At 44.9% G+C, this 18,158-nt stretch overlaps 7 protein-coding genes and 1 long non-coding RNA gene across 9 annotated transcripts; 2 read left to right on the top strand and 6 right to left on the bottom strand.

Annotated features, from left to right (window-relative positions):
- Positions 1–72: 72 nt before the first annotated feature.
- Positions 73–6,928, bottom strand: LOC108039755 (eukaryotic translation initiation factor 2-alpha kinase). Of its 2 annotated transcripts, none has more exons than XM_017116840.2 (4): positions 6,387–6,928; positions 4,351–5,086; positions 3,128–4,288; positions 73–2,461 (listed from the first exon to the last, which is right to left on the bottom strand). In XM_017116840.2, exons 1-4 carry the CDS (start codon positions 6,608–6,610, stop codon positions 1,097–1,099), a joined length of 3,486 nt encoding a protein of 1,161 aa, XP_016972329.1. In that variant the 5' UTR covers positions 6,611–6,928; the 3' UTR covers positions 73–1,096. The 2 variants fall into 2 exon arrangements, with proteins under 2 accessions (XP_016972329.1, XP_016972330.1); XM_017116841.2 differs by lacking the exon at positions 6,387–6,928 and adding an exon at positions 5,886–6,298.
- A 738-nt stretch (positions 6,929–7,666) lies between these two features.
- LOC108039756 (60S ribosomal protein L35a) lies at positions 7,667–9,271 on the bottom strand. Its single transcript, XM_017116842.2, has 5 exons — positions 9,195–9,271; positions 9,106–9,134; positions 8,279–8,498; positions 7,833–8,060; positions 7,667–7,769 (listed from the first exon to the last, which is right to left on the bottom strand). Exons 3-5 carry the CDS (start codon positions 8,489–8,491, stop codon positions 7,746–7,748), a joined length of 465 nt encoding a protein of 154 aa, XP_016972331.1. The 5' UTR covers positions 8,492–8,498; positions 9,106–9,134; positions 9,195–9,271; the 3' UTR covers positions 7,667–7,745.
- Positions 9,272–9,865: 594 nt separating this feature from the next.
- LOC108046732 (polymerase delta-interacting protein 2) lies at positions 9,866–11,663 on the top strand. Its single transcript, XM_044457239.1, has 4 exons — positions 9,866–10,242; positions 10,303–10,732; positions 10,792–11,133; positions 11,188–11,663. The coding sequence occupies exons 1-4, from the start codon at positions 10,133–10,135 to the stop codon at positions 11,539–11,541; spliced, it is 1,236 nt and encodes a 411-aa protein (XP_044313174.1). The 5' UTR covers positions 9,866–10,132; the 3' UTR covers positions 11,542–11,663.
- On the bottom strand, positions 11,552–12,743 carry LOC108046742 (39S ribosomal protein L44, mitochondrial). The gene is made up of 2 exons (XM_017126613.1): positions 12,608–12,743; positions 11,552–12,554 (listed from the first exon to the last, which is right to left on the bottom strand). The coding sequence occupies exons 1-2, from the start codon at positions 12,672–12,674 to the stop codon at positions 11,656–11,658; spliced, it is 966 nt and encodes a 321-aa protein (XP_016982102.1). The 5' UTR covers positions 12,675–12,743; the 3' UTR covers positions 11,552–11,655.
- Positions 12,744–13,030: 287 nt separating this feature from the next.
- On the bottom strand, positions 13,031–13,382 carry LOC108046741. Its single transcript, XR_001769397.1, has 2 exons — positions 13,267–13,382; positions 13,031–13,199 (listed from the first exon to the last, which is right to left on the bottom strand). It is a non-coding gene; the product is annotated as an uncharacterized LOC108046741 (long non-coding RNA).
- Positions 13,118–15,088, top strand: LOC108046739 (SWI/SNF-related matrix-associated actin-dependent regulator of chromatin subfamily B member 1). The gene is made up of 2 exons (XM_017126611.2): positions 13,118–13,520; positions 14,155–15,088. Exons 1-2 carry the CDS (start codon positions 13,249–13,251, stop codon positions 14,993–14,995), a joined length of 1,113 nt encoding a protein of 370 aa, XP_016982100.1. The 5' UTR covers positions 13,118–13,248; the 3' UTR covers positions 14,996–15,088.
- A 99-nt stretch (positions 15,089–15,187) lies between these two features.
- Positions 15,188–17,344, bottom strand: LOC108046738 (histone deacetylase 3). The gene is made up of 3 exons (XM_017126610.2): positions 17,187–17,344; positions 17,036–17,124; positions 15,188–16,325 (listed from the first exon to the last, which is right to left on the bottom strand). The coding sequence occupies exons 1-3, from the start codon at positions 17,342–17,344 to the stop codon at positions 15,256–15,258; spliced, it is 1,317 nt and encodes a 438-aa protein (XP_016982099.1). The 3' UTR covers positions 15,188–15,255.
- A 51-nt stretch (positions 17,345–17,395) lies between these two features.
- On the bottom strand, positions 17,396–17,635 carry LOC108046740. Its single transcript, XM_017126612.2, has one exon. It carries the CDS (start codon positions 17,510–17,512, stop codon positions 17,396–17,398), a length of 117 nt encoding a protein of 38 aa, XP_016982101.1. The 5' UTR covers positions 17,513–17,635.
- Positions 17,636–18,158: the final 523 nt, after the last annotated feature.

Genomic DNA, 18,158 nt, shown 5'->3' with positions numbered 1-18,158 from the left:
CCGTTAGCAAAGTAGAGAACGTTTTTGAAAAATGCGCAACAGACGTAAATAAAAACAAAATAAAGTGATATATAAAAGTAAAATAAGTTGTAAATTTAATTATTTCGTTAAGGATACAAATGGGTAAAACATTTCAAGACATCCAAAAAAGCAAAGGAAAACAGGTTTGTAAAATGATCTAATCGCTTTTTACTATACGAAATGATTTACTTCAAAATACATTTTCTTTATTAACTTACTTATTTTCCTTAAGACTAATTTTTTGGCACTGCTTATTTGAGAGAGACAGACCTCGAAACAAGAAAGTTTGCCTCGTGGTTGTAAATGTATATTTATAAAAAAACAAGAGATTTCTTGATAATCTTTTCAGTGATACCGGAAAATAACAACAGCTCAAAAAATAAGATACATTGATTCGACGATATTTCACAATACGTCCCAACTTTAGGAGAATGGTGCCGATTCTGTTTGAGGTTTAGATATCAATTATGTTATTTGTTTAGGATGCGCTTTCAAAAATTTTGTATAAACATATAAACAATCTCAGCGTCCTTACCCAATTTAATTGCTTCAGACGTGACTTGGCGTAATAATGAAAATATTTCAAGGCATTTAAAGCAATTAGTCACATCCGTTATCTCTGTTAGCAATTAGAAAACATTTCCATTTCTATTTTTACATTTTTATTTTATCTCTTATCGCCTACGACTAAAACAAACTCTCCTATTGGTTGGGCCACATAGGTAGAAACAAACTAAGACAAACAATTTTGCATCGTAGGTCAACTTAATCTTACGACTGTTTTTGGAGTACATCTCTATGTATATTTATGTATAATTCCTTATGTTAAGTCTTAAAAACAAAAGGACATTTTGTTGGTAATTTGCGACACGCAAGAGTTTAAAAGGTGAACGTAATACAAAACTTATCAAATCTAGAGTTACCCATTAAATGAATCTTCGACTTGTCCGGGTCGAGGTCAGCGAATGAGGCATAGCCAGGTGAGGGATAACTTACAAGCGAAATGCTAACTGATGACTGAACTTGGCGCTGACAAAATGGGCCTCCAAGCCCGTGGCATATGTGGTCTGGTCTATCACTGATGCGGCTCGCTAGAGCTGCTAAAGGTGCGGCTGCGACTCAGGCGTCTGGCACGCTCCTCAAGTGCCGCCTGCTCGCTGCGTCCGTCGGACAGGTGGGGGGGTAGTTGCAGGATGTTATGGAGCTGGCTTTTCAACTGTTTGGTCTGCGGGCGCTGCTCTGGATGGGCGGAAAGCATCTGCTGAAGTAAATCGTACTCCTTCGGGTAATTGACACTGAAATCCTTGGGGTACTGGCCATCCCGAAGATTACGCAACGTCTTGATCCGCTCCATTTCGGTGCTGAAGTACACATGCAGTTCAAAGAAGATTAGGCCCAGCGAGTAAATGTCCACCTTGTAATCGTAGTGATGCCCAAGAAGCTGCTCCGGCGACATGTACAGGTGGGTTCCCACCTGCTGGGTGTGGCGGGCACAAGAGGGCAGACCACTCTGATCCCCGCACTTGGCCACGAGGTTGGGTATATCCGCCATGTCTGTAACCAATCCGAAGTCTCCTATCTTGATCTGCCCATCCTGGGAAAAAAATATGTTGCTCGGTTTGAGGTCCCGATGAATCAGGCCCTTCAGGTGCACATAGTCTACGGCATCCACAATCTGGTGGAAGATGTCAGCAGTGTGAGCAGATCTGGCCTCCGAGCGATTGTCTCTAAGCCAGTCGCGCAGACTCTCTTTGCGGCACAGCTGCATCTGAATGTAGAGGTACACTTTGCTGGGCTTGGCCACTGCTCCGTTTTGAATCGTAGCACTCGGGGGCGTCGGATGGCTCCCGTTGTTGTTGTGGTTCTGGGCTAGAGCCAGGGTGAGGGGCTTCCTTCGAACTTTATTATCGTCCTCTAACTCTTCACTGCCATTGCTCTTGGGGCGTACAGATTCGATTTGAAAGGAGTTGGACACCAGCTGGTGCTGTGAGTAGTTAATGTTCTTTAGGTCGAATGAGGCCGAATGGATGTCGATGGACACGGAGCTGCGATGGTGCCTCTTCTTGACGTCCTGGACCTCTTCTTCTTCGTCATCATCATCGTCATAATCATCCTGCCCCTCCCTCAAAGCTGCCGACTGGGACTCGCTGCGAAACTCAATGAGCGAATCCTCCTCCTCATCGTCGTCATACTCCTCCCTGATGTTCCTAAGTGACGACTCGCTGTGCCCGGGAAAGTCATGGCTGCAGGCCGTACTATTAGCTGCATCGGAGACCCATGACAAGAGCTGCTGGTGGCGTTTCTCCTGCAATTGTTCCGCCAATGAGGGCATTGTACTCTCGTCGGGCGTCTCTATCTGAATGGAGGTGGACAGCTCGTGGGCTAGCAGCTTGCGATCCTCTTCTTCCTGCCAACCAGTTGGCGGAGTTTCGGTCCAGGACTGTTAGGTAAACAAGAAAAACACATTATAAACATTGAAACAAAAATCGTATTCTAACACAAAAACTCTTGCTTAATCAGCAATAATTTAAATGAAAATACTTAAAAAAAAACAAGAGAGAACGCTATAGTCGGGTGCCCCGACTATCAGATACCCGTTACTCAGGTGAAGGGAGTGCGAGGGAGATGGAGCTAGAAACTTTGATCACGCATAACTTTTTAACGAATGGTCCGATTTGAAAAATTTCTTCTACATTTCGATAGGTATTGAGAAACACAATAAAACTGCATTTTTACTTTTCCGAAATATTTAAATTTTTAAAATCGTATATAAGCGATTGTGGGCGTTAAAGGGGGCGTGGCGCAATTTTGAAACAAACTTGCGCTGCGTAGGAACTCCTAGAATCTGCTTGCAAAATGCCAATCTTCTAGCTTTTATAGTTTCCGAGATCTCAGCGTTCATACGGACAGACAGACGGACAGACGGACATGGCTATATCGACTCGGCAAGTGACCCTGATCAAGAATATATATACTTTATAGGGTCGGAAACGCTTCCTTCTAGCTGTTACATACTTTTGCACGAATACAATATACCCTTTTACTCTACGAGTAACGGGTATAAAAACTATAAATGATACTATTTCAAACAAATTTAGGTACTTACATGGAAGTAGCGTACGATGTTGTGGTGCTCGCAACTGGCCAATGTTCGAGCTTCGCGCAAAACTCGCTGTCTTGAGGAATCTTTATTGGGCAACGTTATGCGCTTGATGGCGTACCGGTTCTCATCTAGCTTGTTCTTGGCCTCAAATACCACCCCAAAGCCGCCTCGTCCGAGGCACTGCATCAGCTCGAAGTCCGACTGGAAGCGCGATGTGTAATGCTCGCCTGAATGCGTTGTGGACTCCGAAATAGAGCGCTGGTTTCCACCGCCGGGTGGGAAACTAAAACGGTTTCCAGGGCGCTGTATAGGCACTACAGGACCTAGGAGAGCCTGAGTGGATGCTTCGGTGGCCTCGATGGCCGTCTGTACTGGAACATGGCGTTCAATAACCAGATACTCCCGCTCCACTCGTTGGGTTCGCTGTCCCATGAAGATATTGAGGATTACTGCCGAGGTGAATGCGATGACTACGATTTCCTTCCACCAAAACCACAGCGACAGAATTACCACCTTCACGGGCGCATCGATGTCGTCCAGACTAAAGCCCAGATCGCTGTTGATGCTATTGTTGCTGGAGCTTATCGTTCCCTCAGATGTGGCATTGCTAGGAGGCGTTGGAGCTTCAATCGCGGATACGCCACTAGGAGTGCTTTGGGTGCCGCACTCCGACGGACCCTCCAGTTCACCGGTGGCATAGAAGTAAAAACCATTACCATTCACAAATTCCGAGGCATTCAATACGGACTGCGCTGCCACAGCGAAATTCTGATCATCATAGGGCACCATTTCTCCTCCTTGGGATCCCGTTCCCTCACCAATTAACTCAGGCTCCACTTTACCTTTTTGGAAGATGACCAGTGAGTTGCTGCTGGCGGCTATAGGCTTCCAAGGAATCTTGGGCATCAGGCTGGTGTCGCCCGTGAGCTGCTGGTAGACCCTCGTCTGGTCCATGATCTCCTGGCGTAGACGTATAGACTCTTGGATATACAACTGTTTATCGTACATGCCCAAGTAGATTGACGGGGGGCTTTGTGGGGTATTCGGAACCTCATTGTCCTCCTGCTCCTGGTCCCACAGCCATTGTGCCGAGCTAAACAGATCAATAGGCTTCAGTTCGTCTGCGGCATTTGTGTTCCAGGCACTCACAATTGGGTGATCAAACTAGGAAAAAAACAACTTTACGTATTAATAACTATAAATATATTTAAATTCATGGTACTCACCTTGTACTTCCATAGCACAGTCTGTGGGTCACTCTTGCTGAAGGCGCATATAATGCCCTCGGGCACTACCACCTTAATGTCTACATCCAGGACGGCCAGTTCCAACTCATCGCGCGGCTGCTGTTGGCATTCGGAATGTCGAACCAAATCCAGTTCATGCTGACCCACGCTAAAGTTCCACCGCTCCATACCGGTGCGGGATTCGACAGCCCGCACCGTTTGCGTCTGGCGGCGCACCACAATTACGTCGTCGAGGAGCGGATCATGGCCCACAACGTAACCGTCTTCGTCCCTGAGCTGGTCACCGTCCTCCTGCTGATCTTCCTCTTCGGTCTCTCTAATAGTGTCATCAATGGCCAGTCCATCCTCCGTGGAGTTTACACAACCGCTTAAAGAGCATTCATACAATAGTTGTCCTGTCCGAACGGAAACTCCGTAGGAACGAGTTTCCTTGCCACCGGAAATCACCAGATCGTCGCTGAACTTGGCACTCGAGCTGAGCAGGTGCTCCGCAGTGATCGGAATGGGATCGATGGAGTCACCGTCAAACTTGTATATGCCTCCGCTCAGCGAGGGAATCATGCGCACGAACTGTCCATTGTTGGTCAGCTCGAGGCGGTGGATGCTGGACGAGATAAGCGGCCCGGGTCCGGTGGGCACACTCCAGCGCAATTTGCCGGACTTGGCTACGTCCAGTGCGCTCAGTCGCCCGTCCAGTGTGGTTATGTAAAGGAGTCTGCGGAAAAGTGAAAAATGGTATAATAATTTATAATAATTATTACCAACTGAAGAAAACAAGCCCTGACCATCTTTTGCATGACAAGTTTCGGTGTTTCATTTAGCCTAAAAACATAAGATAGGTTTTTATATTGTTATAGTACTTAACATTTTTTCGCTTTTCTCATTATCGATTAAATTTTTGTTACATAGCCATTAATTACCAACATTTTAGGTGTTTTTTTTTTTTAGTTAATATTCATGTTTGTTCTTTAGTATGTATGTACATATATTTGAAATATTATTTGAATCGTTTTTTGTAATTTCTGGGACCAACGCTCTTCAGATTTCGCAATCGAAAATAATTGGAAGTAAAAGAAAATTTACATAAATGTATTCATAAAATCATAAACTATTGTCCCTGAATTTGATCAGTGTTTGCGACGAATTTCGTCACCTGGTGCAAGGATATAGCCAATCGGGTATAAGGGTCACACTGGTCATCCCAGCTGACTTGTACAAGGGGGTGAAAGGAAGACACACTCAGCTGTTTCCGCGCCAAAAGAATATTATAGAGGCAACAAGTGTCAGTTGGCCCCATTTATCGCCATCTCTGTCCCGCCCACTGAAGACCCAAAAATGGAGCCCTCCAAACAAGAGAATAAAGAAAACGGAGGGAGAATGGTGAAATTCGACGAAAACCTTAAGCAAACGCAAAAAATGAAAACAAGCAGCGGAACCAGTTAGGATTGGCGTGCATAAATAAACTGTCTCTCGCAAACAAAATAAAACAGTTAACAGTTTTGCAAATGACTCACCGCATGCTTGATAAGCGCGTCCACTGATTATGGGGCTTTAAAGTTGGCTAAGGGTCGAACCAAGTGGGATCATATTATCAGATTTGTCGGCAACTTCGAGTTAAGCAGGAAAGTGTTCAGTAGCTCTTTAAATGCCCCATTTTAGCTGGGTAAATAAATAGTGAAAATTTAACAGGGTATCTAACTAAATGGGTTCATATTATCAGATTCGTCGGGAATTTTGTGTTGAGCACGAACTGGCCCCAATAATAACACTGTTCTCTTTAAATTCCACGTTTTAGCTGGATAAATAGACACTTTTCAAATAGTTTAATCAAATATTTACAACGTATTGTTTTTAATATTTGCCTAGCTGCTATCTATACAACACTTGCACTGCGTTATGGCGAATGTTCGAGAACCTATAAAACCTGCAAGCAAAAGGGTCACACACATAACGCACTGTGCTGCTTCTTCTTTATCCATTTAGTAAATGTAAGTATTCCTTCCGATGCTACCTACCTCCGTCCAATTCGGCGTTCCTCCTGATCCACGCAGTGCGCGATAGCAGGGCGATTGCGTGATTCCGTTGCCTGGAGATCTGAATTCGCGTTTAAATTCGCCGCTCTCACTTGGACGGGGTCTAGGGCTGCCAAGCCCGCCATGGTGAGCGCTATTAGCTGCAGGAGGCTCAGGTTCCGGCGACGCTGCCTAACGATGCCATCCAGGTCGTCCTGCATGCCCATTGTTCGCGCATATACACGTAATCCTTATCTAGGGCCGATCGGGGGCACGGGGAACGGGACTGCAAGTCTTTAATTGGCTCGAACGGTGACGTGTTGACGCGACTTTTGGGGGTCGGTGGGTGGAACAGCGGCGGCAGTGGCTGTCGGCAAGGTCGGCGCACATCTCCGCATTACTCTCGTACGCGCCCGCAGCAAGCAATAGCAATTTGACTATGCAGTTGCACTAATATCGGCCAATTTCTGGTTGTTTTTCTTTCGATCCGATTGGGCCGCAACACGCTGCTGATGTGCAGTGTGACCGTTCTTTGAGTGCCATTAAATAACAGTGATGACACCATATCTACCATTATTTCGTCATTGAAAACAATACCAAAAAATACCGTTTTCTAAGGTGGTCGATTCAGGTACAGTAAGCATTGGTCGAAGAGGTTTGGGCAACTATGTAGCCATGCTGCAATATAAACTACTTGAAAGTTTTAATTCATTTTATATTATTCCCATATTTATAAATATAAGGTAAATTAAAATATATTCTAATGGAAGGTATATCTACGCTACTCCTTTTCTCGTTAAGTGGGTTTTATTTTTGGACTTTAAAAAATAAAAATCTTGGATAACAACTTTTTAATTAAAATTTGAAATTCTAATTATTTTTTGGCTGCAAAGATCAACTGGGACGATAAAACTCGTGTCCTCCCGAACAGAAAGATACACTGAACAATTTTACGAGGACATAGCTTTGTTGGATTCCCCTCCACCTAATACATTTCAATCGATCCCTTCGAGTGTTTAAAAAAATTTGATTAGCTCATTTAAAAGCAGATTGGTAAAAACTGATATAGATTTTAAGCTGAAGAAATAAATTGCTCAGAAAAAACATGTCTGGTAAATAATTAAGATCGTAATCGTATCCTTTACAAATTATTAAGGCTATAAATAGTCCTTGTAACTATTTTCATTATAATTCCAAAAAAATCGATGATCGAAAAGTTTTAATCTCCCATTATACATTTTCATAGTCTTTCGCCATTCATGTAAAACCAAATTGTGTTGTAATTAAATTTAAATTGTTTCATTTAATATAAAACGGATTTTTTTTTCTCCTGCAGGTCAGTAACTTAAGTTAGGTATTAACTTAAATCCTTGATGGGTACAGCATCTACAAAAAGATGAAAAGCACGTTAAGAGGTTTGAAATGTCGGCGAAATATAATGCAACTTACGATACGGATGCGGTGACCCATGGCATGACCAGGCAGGTTCCTGTTGAAGCGGGCACGCACGGCGCCGGTGTTGCCGTGGATGCGGGTGACCTTGCCCCAGACGGCGCGGACACGGGTCTTGCGCTCGGGATGCTGTGGCACGCACTTCTTGGTCTTGGCCTTGTAGACATAGACGCAACGCTTGCCAATGTAGAAGGATCCATGCTCCTTGCGGCGGGCGCCCTCAATCTATAATGGAAAAGTGTATTAGTAACGAATAATATATAGATCACGTATTGACGTCACAGAAATCTATTTGTTTTCATTTTTCATTATGAAGTAAACTTTACAATTATAAATAATTTATTTTCGCGTGAAAAATGGCAACTATCATTCAACAGCCAATCTCGGAACGTCAACAAAACTTCTGTGACAACTTATAAAAGAGTTGCCGGAATAGTCCCTACCTTGAGGATAGCCTGGTTCTCGTGCTGGTTCCTCAGACCGCGCTTGTAGCCGGTGAAGACGGCCTTGGCGAAGAGCCGTCCGTGACGCTTGTACTTCTTGGCGGAAACCTTGGCCTCGGTGGCGGCGGGCTTCTCCGCCTTGGGTGCCTTGGCGGCCTTAGGAGCCTTAGCGGCCTTGGGCGCAGCAGCGGACTTGGCTTGTGTGTCGGCCATGGCTTACCTGCAATTGGAAGAGGGATGATTAATCAGGGGACACTTACATCAATAACAACAAGTTGTTTCGGAATAAAAAGGTTTTGTTGTTTTTTTCTTGCTTAAAAAAAACTTTTTAAAAACACCAGAAGTTTCATTTAAATACCGGTTCTGAGAACTTGCCACTTTTTTTTGGCACGAAAGGAATTTGGTAAGATATTTTCAATATCGCGGTGAGCACAAACATTTAATAGATGATTTTAAGAAAATCCCGCTTAAAATGCTTAACCGGCCTGAGGCAACATTCTATGGCTAAGATCGAATTTAAAAATCGTTTAACAAATTCTTAATAAAAACACGACTAGAGGCAAACTTTGCTGTTTTGGAAATGTCCAATTATGCACTACGTGAACAGCGGCTTTTGGCCGATGTATAAATTGCCATCACATATATTGCAGCTATATGTCACTATCAGAGTTAATGGATCCTGAAGGAGCCACACGGACACAAACAATCACAAATTAATTCCGCCAGCTGAATTTTGCGCACGTGGGCTGGGACGTTTGCAGGTTATTCAGATTACTCGCCGGATTCCAAATTCGATGAACTACTTTTCTTTGCCTGCGGAAACCCACCTTGTTGTTCGATGAATGTATTAACACCGCTAAAATAAAAAATTATATATTATTAAAAGGAAAAACGTTGAGAAATTTATTTTACTTACTTCGCCGGAAACGAAAGCGAAAAGAAGGAAATAGTGTGGCTGCTGCAAGACGCTACAAAAACGCGTTCTGTTAGCGATACTTGTGTGCCGTTATTCAACAGCGTGCTGTTAGGAGTAAAATATAATAATCAGTTGGCAACGCGATAAATAGATTGCCAACTTGTATTTCAGAAAATCTGTTCACTGCAACGAGGCCAATTTAATGTATTTAAAAATGTTAAAGCCAAGTAATCAGATCGGCGAAGTCCGTTTGTCAGCAATTAGAGAGAACGAGATGCAAATATGATTAAAAGATGTAATCTTTTGAAGTGTCTGTTGTCAGAGCAGAATGTTACCTAGATCAAAAATAGGCGGGAAACGCCAACAAACACGCCATTATTGATTGCTTAGCGTTTTTTGGGTGGCTGTGTGGGAACACGATTTTTACACATTTCAAAAATTACTACCGGTCCGCTTAGAGAAGATCTCTGGGATATGGCTATAAGTAATTGAATTGAAAATTCAATAGAAATTCTTAGCACTTGATGGAAAGACCCATAATTCGTAACTCAATTTGGACAAAATTATCGAGTTTAGAAATCGATAGGAAACTGGAGGCAGTGTGGGAGTACCTTAATTAAAAATTCACTTCAACCGATTATCCCATAAAAAAATGTCCCTGGAAATCATCTGTAGTCGAATGTTGTTATCGGCGACTCGGCGCAATCGCGTAGTGTTTTTTTTTTCAGTGCCGAAAACAATATCAAAATTTTCATAACAATGTTGAGATTTTAGAGACTGCTACAAAATTGTGAAGCACATGTACAGCCCTGAAGCAAAGCAAACGTGAGAACCGATCGCCAGAAAAAGCTGCAGATCGTTGCATAAATAGCGCAGCTCCCCCGCCGAAATCGAAGAGGTGTTCCCCGCGATTCCGAGCGAACTTTGGATGCGCTGCGATGGGCTTGCTGGTGCAAGTGTTCAAGTGGGATCAGCGATGGCGCGTGCTGCACCGCGTAGACATCCTGCTGCGGCGGGGCATTAAGAAGCAGGCGGTGTACCCGACCAAGTGAGAAAAGACCCAGGTCCTGAATCATCCTGAATATTGCATAACACATATTATTTACAGACTCGCTGAAGTGGGCCGACTAATTGATGCTCGTGACGACCGTTATGAGACTGGCCAGCTCTTTCTGCACCGCATATTCGGCTACCGCGGCGTTATCCTATTCCCCTGGACAGCCCGTGTCTATGACCGGGATCTGCACAATCCCAGCAAAATAAGTGCCACTTCGACGACAACTGCTAGTCCGACGCAGCAGCAACGCACCAAAGAGTCTTCGCTCCGGGTGAAGGCAAACACCTCCTCTCCGCCGACGGCCGCAACAGTCCAGAGCGGCGAAACCCCCACATCGGCCGCCTTCCAAACGGACGCGCCCGGAGAGGCGGAAAGCACCACCAATGTGGGCACCGCCACTCAGGTGGATCCCAAGGAGGTCAAGGGCAAGGTGCAAACCTTCTACCAGGTGCTTATCGACACCCGGGACTGTCCACATATTGTAAGTAGGCCATTGTCTCGCTTCATTAATTTACTTAGTGGCTTTGTTTTTCTTTGCAGCGCGCCCAGACGGAGGCAGTAACCTTCCTAGGCAACCAGGACTCCAACCGCAGCTTGTACGCCATCCCCGGCCTAGATTATGTGGCCCACGAGGACATTATGCCCTACAGCTCCAGCGAGAAGAGTCCGCTGCAGCACGAGCTGTTCGATAAGTTCCTCACGCACGCTCCGGAAGCTGATCCGCCTTTCGTAGGCCAGGAGACTCTGAAGGCGTGGCAGGAAAAGAACCATCCCTGGCTAGACATGAGCGATGTGCACAAGGAGACCACGGAGAACGTGCGGATTACGGTGATCCCCTTCTATATGGGCTGCCGCGAGACGCCTGCCAGCTCTGTGTATTGGGTGCGAAAAGAAGCCATATGTAATGTTACCTAAAAATAATGATACCTATTCTAGTGGCGCTACTGCATCAGGCTGGAGAACCTTGGAGAGCTGAGCGTACAGCTCCGCGAGCGCCACTGGCGCATATTTTCGCTGTCCGGAACCTTGGAGACGGTGCGCGGAAGGGGAGTGGTGGGCCAGGAGCCCATCCTAAGCCCTCGGCTGCCCGCCTTTCAGTACAGCAGCCATGTGAGCCTGCAGGCACCCAGCGGCCATATGTGGGGCACCTTCCGGCTGGAGCGCGAGGATGGTTATTCCTTTGATTGCAAGATCCCGCCCTTTTCGCTGGAGAGCAAGCCGGACGACATTGGACCTCCCACAACGGCCACGTCCGCTGCCCACGATAAGAAGCGCGACGATAGCGACTAAGAGGCAGTTGTTCACTAGTAGTTAAATGATTTTAAAACGCAACTTTCTCTGCGTACATGTGTTTAGTGCAAATTACAATAATCAACCAGGACGCAGACGACCCCGTTCCGTTTCTCAGCCCAGTCGCACGTTTTTGGTCTCTAGCTTTATAGCAAAGTCGAAGGGTCGTCGGTTGTCGTGGGTGTCGAAGATGCTCTGGAGGCCGTCGATGGCCGCCGTTTCCGTCGCCGTCTTAAGGTCCTCGCCGAATCCTTTGCCCAGTAGCTGGCGATTGGCGTAGATGCCAACTTGGTAGGCGGCCAGCACTGTGTTCCGACCGCAATCTCCGAGCAGGCGTGGCTCTGCTTCGCCCAGCTTTCGCTCCTTGCAGATCTTCTCGAGAAGTTGGAGGGGATCCTGGGGTGTCCACACATCCAGCAGGTCTTTTTGGTTCAGTTGGGTGCAGATGAAATCGCGGACAAAGAGGAAAGCTCTTTCGACGCCGCTGGAATCCGCTAGGGCGCCGATCACCGCCTGCAGGGATTGGGCCAGACTTTCGGCAGTGGGCGGGTACTCCGTGGATTGGATCAGATCCTTGCTTCCCAGATGGGAGGAGACGTGAGCTAGGGTCTCTGTGCTAAGCAGATAAGCAGCAATCGCCTGGAGTCCTTCTTTAGGGACTTTTGGCAGCTGGTGCTGCAGAAAGGCATTCACGTAAGCGCGCGCAATATGGTGGCCCTTTTCGGCCAAATCGCTGTTGTCGGGCACCTGGAGGTCCGTCTCCTCAATGCCCAGCTTCCGACGCCGCTCCTCCTCGCGCCGGGCGAAGGATTTCTCTGTGAAGGCCCGTTGTAGCTGGGACAGTTCAAAGGATTCTCCCAATCGCTTGCCAAATGCGAACAGCTCTGAGCGCTGGTTCCACTCCAGAAATCCGGACCGCGCCTCTGGTTTTTGAGGTCCCAGTTTCTTCTGCCGGTGAGCGAGCTCACGTAACGTCGGCGAAACCCAGCGTTTGATGTGGCGCCGTGTTTGCACTGCCGGAAAATCGCAATTACTGACATGGATTGCTTAAGTTCGAATTTCAAACCTGTGGTTGCACCTTCCAAGACCTTGACACGCGCCAGGAAACCAGCGGCACTGCGTAAGAAGGACATCTTTGAAGCGATCTTAAAAATAATTAACGAATGTTTCAGCAGCGCATGGGAATCAGTGTTGAAAAGCAATCGCAAGTCTAATAGCAGTGATGGCAGCCCAACTATTTTTGTTTGAAAAAATTTTATTTTTGTGTTTGTTTAAACATCCATTGCTAAGTTAAAAAATATATTTTTAACCAATGAAGATTATGTTTCACAAATTATTTCTTTCAATAATTTTAGTTTTTATAATAACAGATTTTTTATGTTACGGGTTGTTGGCGCCTATAGAATAAATAATAATAATCATTTGTTAGAATTTTATCTTAACTAACAAATAGTTATTTGTTATCATAACTAAAATTTAGAAAAGCTTGTCTTTCTTAATGATTTATTTAGCTTTTTTTGTAACCAATTGGCAGCATCTCTGAATTGCGTTGGTGGATCTCGCGCGTTTTCCAACACTTCCGCGATAGACGCCATGTCCATGTCTGTGTTTGTGTATGCGGCAGGAAAATTTTAGTTGCAAAATATTAAGAAGAAATCCTGCAGAGAATCCGTGAATTAGAAAACCAAGGAAGCTGACGGACCCAACATGGCGCTGCAGACTTACGGGGACAAGCCGGTGGCCTTTCAGCTGGAGGAGGGCGGCGAGTACTACTACGTGGGTTCCGAGGTGGGCAATTACATGCGCCACTTTCGCGGCATTCTGTACAAGAAGTACCCGGGCATGACTCGCATCGTCCTGTCCAACGAGGAGCGCAAGCGGCTGGCCGAGTCCGGCCTCAGTTCCCACATCCTCGCCAGTTCTGTCTCGCTACTCCGTGCGGTGGAAGTGGACGACATCATGGCCGGCAACGATGAAAAGTGAGTGGGGTAGCCTCAGTCAGAACAGTATCTTTGAGGTACTGGTTTATTATAGCCATTCAATTGGAAAATATTTTCCTAAAATAAGCAATAGCAGTTGTAGGATATTTTGAAAATTAGTTCTGAAGTGTTATTCAATTTCTTTAAATATTGTATGTTTAATGAGTCCAAGTTCTTGAAGTAGCAAAAAGGAATTTGATAAATAGAATATTAACTATTAACTTATGGAAAATAGTTTACCAAAATTGAGGTACCCAAAGAAATTTATATTGTTTCCAAGTAAATGTGGAAACACGAGCCTTGCTTTAAAATTTCCAATTCTTAAGTTCAATTCTGTTCTTTTTTTTTGCTCTTGAAAACACATTTTTTCTTAATTTCCCAATAATTCAGAAAATGGGTAAATTAAAATGAAAAAAAAAACACAACTTTTTTTTTAAATTTGTGGTGGGTACTGTGACTTTATGTTGAACCGGCCTACTACTATTTGTCATATAATTAAAACCTATAGGTTTTAGTGAAGGCAACAAAGTTTTATGTTTGACAGAAAGCCAGGTTTCTTGTGCAGGGTTTATCATCAATAATCTTAGCTGTCACTTTATATTTCACTTTATTTAAATATGAAATTGCGTCCCAGGTACCGCGCCGTCTCCGTGAACACCTCCGATACACCAGTGCCGCGGGAGAGCAAGTCTAAGAAACAGCCGCAGTATGTTCCCACGATGCCCAACTCCAGCCACTTGGACGCAGTGCCGCAGGCCACGCCCATCAACCGCAACCGAGTGCACACAAAGAAGGTTCGCACATTCCCCATGTGTTTCGATGACACAGATCCAACTGCCAGTCTGGAAAATGCGGCGCAAAAGGAGTGCCTGGTGCCCATTCGACTTGACATGGAGTTGGAGGGACAGAAGCTGCGCGACACCTTCACCTGGAACAAGAACGAGAGCATGATCACGCCCGAGCAGTTTGCGGAGGTGCTTTGCGACGACTTGGACCTCAATCCCCTGCCTTTTGTGCCGGCCATTGCGCAGGCCATCCGGCAGCAGATTGAGGCCTTCCCGAACGATCCCCCCATCCTCGAGGAGAGCTGCGATCAGCGGGTGATCGTTAAGCTAAACATTCACGTGGGCAACACTTCGCTCGTCGACCAGGTCGAGTGGGACATGTCCGAGAAGAACAACAATCCGGAAGAGTTTGCCATAAAGCTCTGCGCGGAATTGGGATTGGGTGGAGAATTTGTCACGGCCATTGCCTACAGCATTCGTGGCCAGCTATCCTGGCACTGTCGCACGTATGCCTTCAGCGAGGCACCGCTGTCCACGATTGATGTGCCCTTCCGCAATCCCAGCGACGCCGACGCGTGGGCTCCATTCCTAGAAACGCTCACCGACGCCGAGATGGAGAAGAAGATCCGTGATCAGGACCGCAACACGCGACGAATGCGGCGACTGGCTAACACGACAACTGGCTGGTGATCTTTCGTCGAGCCAGCAATATGTCACTAATGTAATCCTCCTAATAAGTACCATTATTCATCTCAAATACACGTGTGTCTGCCGATTTTAAAACCAACTGTGTGCTACAACAAAAATCTAAGACGATCTGGCTCTTGACCTAAATCTCATATTTTGTTTAGTTTTTCTTCCATCAAGTAATCCCAAATGTAGTTACAAATTAACCTGCTGATCTTTACTGCTTACACTAGACACGAAACCTTACACTACTTTAACCATCACTAACTCTCCCCCGAGTCGGGTTTGTCTTGGTCTTGATCGCCATCGTAGAACTCGTTCTTGGCATCAACCATCTTGTCTTCATCGGCTACGGACATTCGGACGTCGGGGTCGGCCGCCTCATCCCTATTGTTGCGCAGCTCCTCCAAGTCCACATCTGGCGGAGTCTGTACCATTTGGACGCTGGGCGAGTGCTGGCACATCTTAAGGTTTTCATAAACGTGCTTTACGATTAGTTCCAGATACTGCTTTGAGTTAGCATTATCCTGACGCGAGTTAATCTCTGGATGGAGGGTAAAGTCTGGTGCGAAGAAGTCATAATACTCGGTGGCAGGGAGATCATTTTCAATGTCTTGGTCCACCAGCAGCGAGGTCTCGTGCGTCCAGCAGCGAGCCACATTCCTGAGGGTGTAGCCACCGCCTCCAACGACCAGAGTGGGTACATTCAGCTCCTTCACAAACTTGACGCACTCTCCGTGTCCCTTTGTACTCAAGGAGAAGCAACCAAGGCGATCCCCGGCCAGGGAATCCGCTCCACACTGAAGAACAATGGCCGTTGGCCGGTAGAAGTCCATTATGGCCGAGATGATAGGCTTGAACACCTGAAAGTAGCTCTGGTCATCGATGCCCTCCTTGAGCGGCACATTTACGCTGTAGTATCGTCCCGACTCCGCGCCAATCTCGTACATGTCTCCCGTGCCCGGGAAGAAGTAATTGCCGTATTTGTGGAACGAGGCCGTCATCACTCGATCCGTGAGGTAGAAAGCCTCCTGCACTCCATCGCCATGGTGCACATCGATGTCGATGTATAGCACTCGAGGATGGTACTTCAGCAGTTCCAATATGCCGATCACGATATCATTCACGTAGCAGAAGCCACTCGCCTCGAACTTCTTGGCGTGATGAAGTCCGCCGGACCAATTGATGCAGATGTCGCTATGGTTGTGATTTAGCTTCTGGGCTCCCTCCAGCGAGGCACCCGTGTACATTGCGCAGAAGTCGAAGAGGCCGTCAAACACGGGGCAGTCCTCACCCACGCTGAAGTGAGCCAGGTACTTGGTGTAGGCCACGGCTGCAAAAAAGATATTTCGCTTGTATTCCGTTTAAATTTCTTGACCATTATGGTCTATTAGCTAACTATTTAATACAAAGAAATCAACTTTCTGCATTCATTTGTCTAATTAATTTAAATTTAACATCACAAGCAAATTAATAGTGAAAATGGAGTGCTTATCATATTCAAATGCATTTAGGCCTGAAGAAAGCTTCCTCATTTTATATGAAAGGATCTAAAGAAGTTTAAACATTGTTTTAATTATTTTTCACATTATTATAGTTTTGACAAGGGTGTTTTGTTGAAAAGTTAAGTACGCAATGAACAGTACCATCACCCTTGCAGATCTTTATTTTTATTCATCTTGGAAATTATGTTTTTCATTAAAGTCAATTTTATGTCAATTTAAAAACAAAATTACAGTATTTGGTTCGACGTAGAAGCATAAACAAATTAAATAAAGTATTAACAAATTTTAAAGATTAAATAGTATTGACAATATATTTTTTTTAATTAAATGCCAGCAATTTTTTTTGTCTTAGTACTTTACTAAATGAGAAAATTAACGATTGATGTAATTAATGTGTTTCCTTTGTGCTAAATTAGTATATAAACGGAGGTTAATGCTCCCTATTGAATATTCAAGACGAGTCAAAGTTTAGGTAATTAAACTAAACAAATGCTTTTTAATGAAGTTCCCTGATTAGATTTGGATATTTATAACTTACAATTGCACTGGATGTTTTGCGGAGTAACCTGCTGAAGGTAGGCGATGTACTCGTCGCTGTGAAACCGGAGCATGTCCTGGGCACTGGCCCTGCAAAAGGAATACAGGTCAGAATAGGATAGAATTAAATAAAACCTACCCCTATCACTTACTTGTACGGTCTGTAGATCTTCATCTTCTTGTGGAGTCCGTAGTTCATCACCAGGCTGTGGGTGACCGCTAGACGCTGCGGCTTCATCGGATGCCCGGCTCCGTAGTGGAAGTTGCCCACATCCGCGTTGTAGAAGTACGATACCCTCCGGTCCGTCATGGCTGCTCGATTCTTCGATCCGGTCCAATCCTCTCGGAGCGCCGTAGTGCCCTAGTCGTAGTCCAGATCTTCGCCGGGTAACAAATACGTTTTCGCATACAGGACGATGAGCAGAACGGCCACGATAAACAGGAGTCGCCGGGTCGTGTCGTATTCGCCCAACAGCATGCCGCCTCCGTGGCCACTAGACCAACCAAAGCCACCTTATATACGTTTATTTATTCTTGCAAAACAATTTGCAAATTGATTGCTAATTGAAAGCAGCTTAAAGCGGCGTGGGACAAAAACGCACTAAAATATACCATTAATTAGGGATGTACCAGTGGCATGCAAATGTATATACGCTACGTGACACGAAAAAGTTACTTCACGCGTGCATCTCTAAACATTAGTAAACATTTGCAAAACATTGCAATTCGTAAGCATCGAAAATATGTTAATGCACAATTTTAAATTTTACAGAAATATATCCCCTCTAATAATACTTTTGTGATCAAATTTATGATTTTTTAAAGTTGCTTAGATGCACAAAGACCTTTTATAGAAAAAAATAATGAACTAATATGTAAATTTAACAATTTGACTTAAATGACTGAATTTATTTATTTGTTTATTTTTATTAGAAAAATGGAGTAAAAATTGAAATTTGTACTGAAAGGCTTTAAGAAACATACATTTGGTCAAGAACTTGTTCTCATCAAAATATTAAAATAATTTTTCAATCTTTTGCCAATCAAAGCTTATATTTATTATGAAAATACAATTTTGTAGACTTTACAAATCAAACTTCCGCTCTCAGCACCCGACAGATCTG

This window comes from Drosophila rhopaloa, unplaced genomic scaffold (genome assembly GCF_018152115.1).
Source record: "Drosophila rhopaloa isolate 14029-0021.01 unplaced genomic scaffold, ASM1815211v1 contig_155, whole genome shotgun sequence".
Lineage (NCBI taxonomy): Eukaryota > Metazoa > Arthropoda > Insecta > Diptera > Drosophilidae > Drosophila > Drosophila rhopaloa.
Note: the sequence above shows the minus strand (reverse complement) of the source record. Positions and strands in the feature narration are given on the sequence as shown.